Below are 8155 nucleotides of genomic sequence, written 5' to 3'. Positions count from 1 at the left end.
CGGCTCCCGGCCTCCACCTTCCCGGCCTCCACCTTCCCAGCGCCCGGAGCCGGACACAGCCCCTACCTTGTGCTCTGCCCGCGGAGCGGGGCCGGAGCTGCTCCCACCTCGCCCGAGAGCCCCTCTGTGCTGCGCGTTCCGAGCAGAGCGGAAGGTCCTTGGCACCGTTTGCCCACGAGTACAGAAATGCCCTTTGTTTCTTCTTTCTCTGTTCTGTCAAAAAAATAACCTTTTGGAAGCGATTGTGGGAAACGCATGTGGAAAACCACATTGACCGGGACCTTTTTCCTGGGCAAACCCTCTTGGAGGGGAGCGGGTGAGGGCGGCCGCGCTGCGGGCAGGAGCTCCGGCCGCTGGACAGAGCGAGTCTGCAGGAGTGGAGGAGTTAGATTTAGTTTAGTTTTGTTGTGTCGAGAGGATTGTGGTGTTCACCAGCTGTCGGGTGTGGAGCAGAGAGCCTTTTGCACTGACTTGTATCCATGTTGCACAGAATCCCTTTTTCCTGCTAGGACAGCGCCGTGCCCAAGCAGAGCACGAGGAGACAGTTTGTTCAAGGTGGTCAAGGAAAACCTTTGCTCTCCCGCCCGGCCCCGCTCCTCCCTGCGGGAGCTTCCGCAGCGGGAGCTGCCGCGTCCCGGCTGGAGCCGGTGCCCGAGTTGTGGCGGGGACGATGCCCAGAGCAGCCCCGCTCTGGGTGCCCCTTCTCGGGCGCGGAGGCTGCGGCGAGGCAGGCGCCAGGGCAGGTTTTACCGCAGGAGATTAATGACTATTTTTTCTATAGTAGATTTGCTGCTGTGGAGACCTTGGTACATCCCTTGTAGCAGAAAACGCAGGGAAGAGAAAATAAAAGCTGGTCTGAGTGAGACAAGGGGCGTCGTGTCTTGCTGGGGGCCCGACCCGGGCGCTGCTGGATGGTTCCCGCTTGGGACCGCGGAGCCCTCGGGCTGGCGCGGGGGGACCGGGTGCTCCGGGGCGGCCGCGCTCCGCTGCCGGTGTGACACGGAGCCGTATGGCACCGTTGGAAACGGCAAGCAGAAGCCCCGCGGCAGATGCCACCACGGCAGAAAGCTGGCACGGAACGGCCGGGCCCCAAACCTGCCCGCGTCTCCCTCGCCGCTCGCGGGGCCACCGCGTCCCCGCGCGGGGGGCTGCAAACCCAGGGGCTACCTGAGCAGGGACTGGGGGCAACCGAGCCCGTCCTGCCCTCTGGAAACCCGTGTCCTGGCTGGAGCAAGTCCTGCACCGACAGCATTGGGAGACTCTGTGCAGCCTCCGTGTCACCCAGAGCCGTTCCCGGTCCTTCCCGCTCCCTGGGAAGGCCATGGAAGACCCGTGTCCTTGGCGGAACGCGGCTGCGGAGCAGCAGCCGGCGGCAGTAACCCGAGCGCCTGAGTTATAGCGAAACTCATCTCCTCCTGCAGCTCCAGCAGCGCGAACAGATGTACGGGCGTCTGATCCAATCATGCAGCAAGAGATTTTGGGGCCAGTTCTTCCAGTTTTGACAGTGTGTTAAGCTAGGAGCAGCCATACATTTTACAAACAAGAATAAACGACCCTCAGCAACATATGTCTGTGCTGGCAGCTACAGCGTAATCCAGAATCAGGAACCCTGCCGGGTAGGGATGGATCTGGGCTCCGTGTACGGGCTGTGCGGATGCAGCAGCTGCCTCCTGCCCCTGTTAATGAGGTGCAGGCGCCCGATTGCAGCCTGCACAGGGGGGCTTCGTTATTTTAAAGGCTCTGCTGAATTTAAGCCACCCTTGAGTCAGGGGCTGCTGACCTGAGGAGCGGTTGAGCTGCCTCTTCCTTAGTGAGCTTGGTCATCTGCTCTGTGAGCGCTCCTGATCCGAGAGCAGCCTGGAACCTGCAGGAGCGGAGGGATAGGGCTGGGAGCTGCAAGAACCCCAAGAAATTTCATCACTGTCACATTAAAATATAGGGGATAAACTTATCTCTCCTTGCAGCCACAACGATACTAGCTTTGGTCCCAGAACAGCAGTGAGATTCCCAATTAAACTTGAAAGGCCTACAGATTGTTCAGGTGAGTGAAACAGAGGCAGCTCGGCTGGGGCTGGCACCGAGGTGGTGCCTGATGTGACATTGTGGCTCCTGGAGCAGCAGCATTTGTCATTGGGATGTGTTACAGGCTAAGGCTCGGAAAATTACTCTGTGAAAAATGTGCATTAACAATAGCCATGAAATACGTTTAAAAAAAAAATAAGGGTGAATAATGAGACAGCAGCATCGATTAGTGCTGGGCATTCTTCACACTGACCCTGCTCTGATTAAAAAGTTAACGCAAAAGCCAGAGCCACTTTCCGGGAGCAGCTTTAAGGTTGTTCCTACGTGAATAATTGGAGAGAGGAGGCTGCATGCCTGGGAAGCTCCCACCCGAGAACCGCGCTTGGTGCGGACACGCTCCGTGCGTGGAGCTTTCTCCAAGCAGCGCCCTTACAGCCAGTGGAATCTGTAACATTCCTTCCTCCAAGGGCAAGAGGCTTAAAACAACGTGCCTCACGGCTCTTCTTCCAAATTATGTTTCCAAGCTGTAGGAGTCTTGGACTTAACGGTACAAACTGTAATTCTTTGGCTCTTCTGAATGGGTTTCGAGGAGTTAGCTCATTAGGCCTGGTGTAAGCACTGATTTACATATCCAAGATGTTTTTCTAGCAGTCTTCAATCCATCAGGCAGCTGGAAAAACTCCTAGCAGAGCTATTCTAATGATTCCCGAGTTTTAGTTAGCTTGCTCTGTCAAATTACTCAGCTCTGCCTTGGGTTTCTCGTTAGGGGCTCAGGTTGCAGAGCTTGCGCAATGTAGATTGATACACTTGAAGTTCCAGCATTAAAACAGCAAGTGAAGGAATGTTTAAAGAAAAAGGCAGCAAAACCTACAGTTGTTCAGCAAGATGAAGCATTTGGTTGACCTGGGTGAGTGCACAGGGTGTTTTTTCTGTTCAAGATGCACTCTGTGCTGTCTGCAGCCACAGCTCCAGCCTCTCCACTCTAGTGAGGGCTCCATGGGATGCAGAGAAACCGTCGGGATTACCCCCAATTTTTGTGAGATCTGCAGAAAAAGGGGATGCTGCAACCACGCTGTGCTCTGCGCAGGGAGAGCAGGGCCACACGGAGTTAACTCCTGCTGCCCACACGGATCTTGCTCGCACGGAACTGTAGGATTTAGCCCCTCTTCCTTTAATCCCCCTTTCCTGCACGAGCCCCATTCCTGGCAGAGGGGATGCTGAGAAATTCTTCACACGCATGAAACAGGCAGCCAGTGCCAGCGAGCACATTCCTGTAAATCTACAAAGCTCTTCGAGCTCCAGTCAGGGCTGATGGATGGAAAGCAACTTAACAAAAGAAAAGCAAGCTGGGCTCAGCATTAAAGTATGACAGTTAAGGGCCCTTTGGTACAAGTAAATCACATTTATTATTTCAGAGCTGGTGGGCAGAATTCCTGAATCTCTGTTCTGCATGGGCATTACAACTTAAAGAGAAGCTGATTAGTTTCTCTTCTGCATTCCTCAGAGTGCTGTCAGGGCCCTTCCATAGCACTTGCCACTGCCCAGAGAAATTAAAAAATCTCTAGAAATCAGCTGTGATTACCTGAAGTTCCAGTTTGGGGCAAACACTAATTCTGAAGTCAGCCCACCATACAAGTGCTACCTGGGCAAGGCCTCATGGGCAGCTGTGTTCCTTACAGCACTTGTGAACCAGATCTTGGTTATGTAAATGGGAAGTTTTTGGCCAGTTCACAGACCCAGTCCAGGCTCATTCTCTTGCCTTTCTTACCTGGGAAAAGGCACTCTATTGGACTTAGCTTTTTGTGATTTTGAAAGCAATAACCCAAGTCCCACTTATGCTTCAGACTTTATGTATATTTTCTCTTCCTTCCCTTCTTTCATTGCAGCATAACGTGCCAAAACGAAGAGGTAGTCGCTTAGTCTGGAAACAAGAGAAAAGCAGGGAGAACATTTCTCCTGTCAGCTGCGTTTGTATCCAGCAACAAGCAACAAAGCACATGTGATTATAGCACTAGGAACTGCAGGGCCAACCAGGCAGAGAGACCCTGTGAACCAGTGGTTCTGAAGGCAGCCTTCAGCAGGAAAGCTCCTCAGCACCTCTCTGCAGGCTGTGCACAAATGCTTTATAACAAGCCATTTCTTCAAACTTTAAAAACTAGAAAGGAAGCTTCTTGAGAGGTAAGACCCTGCAGTTCTTTGCCAAGATGAGAGAAACAACACCCAGCTCCACAGACAAACAAGGGTTTAGAGGGGGAGTGTTTTTTTGTTTTTACCTGTTTAAATATTTGGCCACATTTGGATCTGCTTCCCCTGCTTGCACTAACGGTACCACACTGGAACAAGAAGAGAAAGCTGTGAGTGTATTTAGCTTGCTCTCAATGCACAGATTAATGCAGTTTGCTGGAGCACTCGTGCACCAGCCTCACCCAGGCATCACATAATAAAACTACCCCTTGCAGCTCTTCAGGGCTGCAGTCCCACCTGCTACAGAACACTCAGAAACGGGTATCACTGAGAATGGAGCAGCCTGGAGGTGACTAACACCCTGCAGAATCATGATCCTTTCCTGCAAGTAAACGCTGAGCCTTCTTGGAGCCGTTCCTTGCCTTTATTCAAGCCTCCTTTTGACAAGGAAACCCTCATTCTGATGATTTTTTTCCAAGACGACATTGTTCCAGTACACTGCTCAGCAGTTTAAGGTGCTGTTGTTGACCACAGCCACCCTCGCAGCAGGGCACGTTCCTGGAAACGTCCCCTGCCTGTCAGCAGCTCTGGTGAGGACCCCCAGCTCCTCGGGCAGAACTGCCCCTTAGCAGGTCCAAGGTGCCACAAGGCATTTTGCATGGAAGTGACTTATGTGACGAGCAGGCTTTCCTTCTGCAGACTTTCCTGGGGGAGCTTTCCAGGAGAGGTTCAGGACAGGTAACACCTTTAGGCAGGCAGTAACACCTTAGGCTGCTACAGAATTCCTGCCAGTGCCCCAGCTGGCCTAGGAAACACCTGGAACACACATGGCACTAGAAGGAGGAATCAACAGCCCTGGTGCTTCTGGAGCCCTAGCTGGGATGAGCTGATCTGGGAGAGGGAGCCCAGTGCAAACACCAAACCTGACTCAAGTTCTAGCCAAGCACAGACCGTTTGAGGCCACCTGACTGCAATGCTACATGGTTTGCAGTTGCTGCAATCTGATCACCTTTCACACATTTTATTTGGTGACATTAACAGCCCAGCACTCACCACCTCTCAGCTCTGCGGCAGACAGCTCGGGAAACGTGGAGAGCGGCGCTGCTTTTACCTCCCGACTGAAACAACAATTAAACGGAGTGTTAATGCTGCTGATGCCAGATAGCCACCCACCTCGCCCTCAAATGCAGCACAGTTTATTGCATCTCACACACACAGCTGAGCCTTACATTCCAGCTAGGAGTTGTGAAGAGGTGTCTAAATGCAACAGTTTGTGCAGAGTTGGCTCAATCTGACCCTTCTCTCTGCTTTCCTTTAGGTCAACGCATGGACCAAGTGCCATACAAACTGCTTTGTACTTTTTCCCCCAATGGCAGACAAAGCAGCAAGTGGCATAAGAAGCACCTACTGGCAGTATGAAAGCTCTGAGCGGGGGAAGCTCTTCTGAGTATTTATCAATCCACTGTTCCAGCTCCAGAACAGGCTTCTCACTAAAAGACGTTCGCTCTACAGAGGGGAAAGAAGAATCAACTAAAAAAAGAAACCAGAAGTGATTTGGTCTGTAGAAGATGAAATTTGATACTCCTTGGATCAGTAAGTCCCAAGAAAAGCAAGTCCCCATCCTCCACATCCCTGCTGCTGGAGGGGGCTGCTGCCCATTCCGCAGCTGGGGCTGTGGCCCCGGCTCTGGGACAGGGCCCGGGATGGCCCCATCTCACAGGTCACTTGAGCAGCTCTAGGACCCACGTGTGGCTTCCCCTCCCTGAGCCCCACACGCAGCAGGAACAGACTCCAGCAGCCAGCGCTCCTTCCAGAGCCGTTATCCCAGGAAAGGTCCTGCGGGGCTTACTGAGGTGGGCCTGCCTGGCCGAGGAGAGGGGCGTCGCGATGTTGGAGCCCGCGTCCTGCAGCATGCACTGCACCTGCATGTGGCAATTGGGGGAAAAAAAAAAAAGAAAAAAGCAGCTTTCATTATCCAGCCTTTGATGCTCCGGGAAAAGTGCAGCAAGCTCTGGGAGGCGACAGCTGGTTGTGCTGATTAAAGAAGATCCTACCCTTGTTGTTCATCATCCCCCAGTCTGCTGGCAGGAGGGATCAGATAAGTGCTCCCTAATTGCTTTATGAGAAGCCAGATTAGCACGTGTACTCATTTTCACTGGCACATTAAACTGCCCTGGCTGACGCTGCAGAGCGCGGAGGGGAGCAGCGCTCATCCCTCTGCGGGCAGAGCCGGAGCCTCCGAGGGAAGGGCAGCGACCAGGACACGGAGCCGGCTCCGTGGCTCCTCTGTCCCCGCGAGGAGCATCTCTCCGTGGCCTTGGTTATTTAAGAGGCAGTTTGGAAAACCCTTCCAAAGCCTCCGATTAGCTACTTCCGAGTTGTTCTGTGCAACAAAGCTAATCTGCAGGAACTCTGGGCTGACATGGTGGGAGATGCATCCTACCATCGAGCTCACGTTGTTGCCTCATTTTCCTTTCAGATTTGAGGCAAATGTGACAACAAGGCTCAACACGTGTCCATGAGCCCGTGCAGCAACAGCTCTGACTTATCTCTTGGATATCTTGGAAACATATCTCTCGGAGATATGTTTGTCTGCCCATAATCAATCTACTTGGTCGGCTGGATGGCTTCTCAGGTTAAGAAGATGGACTTTATTACCCATAGCATAACTAGGGGCAAGACCCTCAATATTTGTTACATATTCTACGTATTAGGGTCCTGTGTCCAGGGGAGCATCATGTCCCCAAGCAAAGCTTGAGGAAGGAGCTCCAGCAGCGCCAATGGGGTTGCTGCGGCCGCGGCGCCGGGCGCTGACACTCACCCTGTGCAGCTGCTCCACGAACGCGTGGCCCTTCTCGCTGCTGAACTCCCTGGCGAGCCTGCAGCAGGGAGAGCCGGCTCAGGCGGGGCGGGAAGGCGGCCCCCTTCCCGTTTTTCCACGGAAACCCCCTTTCCCGCGGGCAGGGGCGGCTCCCGCGCCGCTCACCCGATGGCCGAGCTCAGCTCGTCGGTGGCTCCCAGCGCCTCGAAGACGCGGTCGCTCTTGGGCCGCCTCTCGCCGGTGAAAGTGCTGGAAAAACCTTGGGAAAGAGCCCGGGGAAGGGAGGAGGGGGTCGGGCTGAGCCCGGAGCCGCCCAAGGTCCCGGTACCGGCCCGGTACCGGCGCGGCCCTACCTGTGTCTCCCGTCCGCGTGTAGATCCGGGGCCCGCCGCGCTCCGGGCTGCGGAGGGACAGGGCCGTGAGCGCGGGCAGGGCGGCCGGGCCCCTCGCGCCGCCCCGCGCTCACCTGGCCGCGCCGCCGCCGCCCCCGCAGGCCCGGGCCGCTGTCGCTGTCGCCGTGGCCGGGCCCCGCGGCCCGCGCAGGCCCCGCGCCGCCGCCGCCGCCCACCGCAGCATCCCTGCCGGCTCCCGTAGCCCCGGCCCTGACCCTCCTCGGCCGCCGTCCCGCCGCGCTCACCCCAGCACCGCGCCACCCGCGGCGGCCGCGTGGGGATTGGCCCTCGCGAAAACCCGCCCCCGCGAGGCGCGCCGCTATTGGCGCCGGGGTAAGGTGGGCGGGAGCACGCGCCGCTCCTATTGGTCGACGGGGCTGTCAATCTGTCGGGGCGGCGGGTGCGTGTGGAGCGGTGGTGGGTGCGGAGGGGAGCGGGACCCCGCGCCGGGCTGCCCTGGGGACGGGGGGATACGAAAGGGGGTAGGAGGGGAATGGGAATAGGAATGGGAATGGGAATGGGAGTAGGAATAGGAATAGGAATGGGAATGGGAATGGGAGTAGGAATAGGAATGGGGCTGGAGACAGGAATGGACACAGCAGTTGGGATGGGAACGGGAACAAGAATAGGAATAGGAACGAGAATGAGAGCGGGTATGGGAGTAGGGATGGGGCAGGCATGAGGATAGGAACGAGAATGAGGAGAGAAGGGAACATGAGGATAGGGATGGGAACGG

General features: G+C 55.5%; 1 protein-coding gene across 1 annotated transcript; it reads right to left on the bottom strand.

The window, feature by feature from the left end:
• Positions 1 to 3404: 3404 nt before the first annotated feature.
• Positions 3405 to 7603, bottom strand: MMAB (metabolism of cobalamin associated B). The gene is made up of 9 exons (XM_088525136.1): positions 7596 to 7603; positions 7381 to 7427; positions 7193 to 7286; positions 7028 to 7085; positions 6056 to 6128; positions 5615 to 5712; positions 5260 to 5324; positions 4296 to 4355; positions 3405 to 3943 (listed from the first exon to the last, which is right to left on the bottom strand). The coding sequence occupies exons 1-9, from the start codon at positions 7601 to 7603 to the stop codon at positions 3856 to 3858; spliced, it is 591 nt and encodes a 196-aa protein (XP_088381262.1). The 3' UTR covers positions 3405 to 3855.
• Between the last annotated feature and the right edge of the window lie 552 nt (positions 7604 to 8155).

Source organism: Tinamus guttatus, unplaced genomic scaffold, assembly GCF_059628265.1.
Source record: "Tinamus guttatus ecotype Peru unplaced genomic scaffold, ASM5962826v1 Tinamus_guttatus_pri_ptg000223l, whole genome shotgun sequence".
Lineage (NCBI taxonomy): Eukaryota > Metazoa > Chordata > Aves > Tinamiformes > Tinamidae > Tinamus > Tinamus guttatus.
The sequence above is the reverse complement of the archived record's forward strand: the minus strand, read 5'-3'. Positions and strand labels throughout refer to the sequence as shown.

Excerpts from the sequence above, each read along its gene's own strand:
- MMAB (XM_088525136.1), bottom strand. Across the intron at positions 6,129-7,027 it reads TCGTGGAGCAGCTGCACAGG|GTGCAGTGCATGCTGCAGGA; the intron begins GTGAGTGTCAGC and ends TGCCACATGCAG. Across the intron at positions 4,356-5,259 it reads TGCCGCAGAGCTGAGAGGTG|TGTGGTACCGTTAGTGCAAG; the intron begins GTGAGTGCTGGG and ends TTCTTGTTCCAG.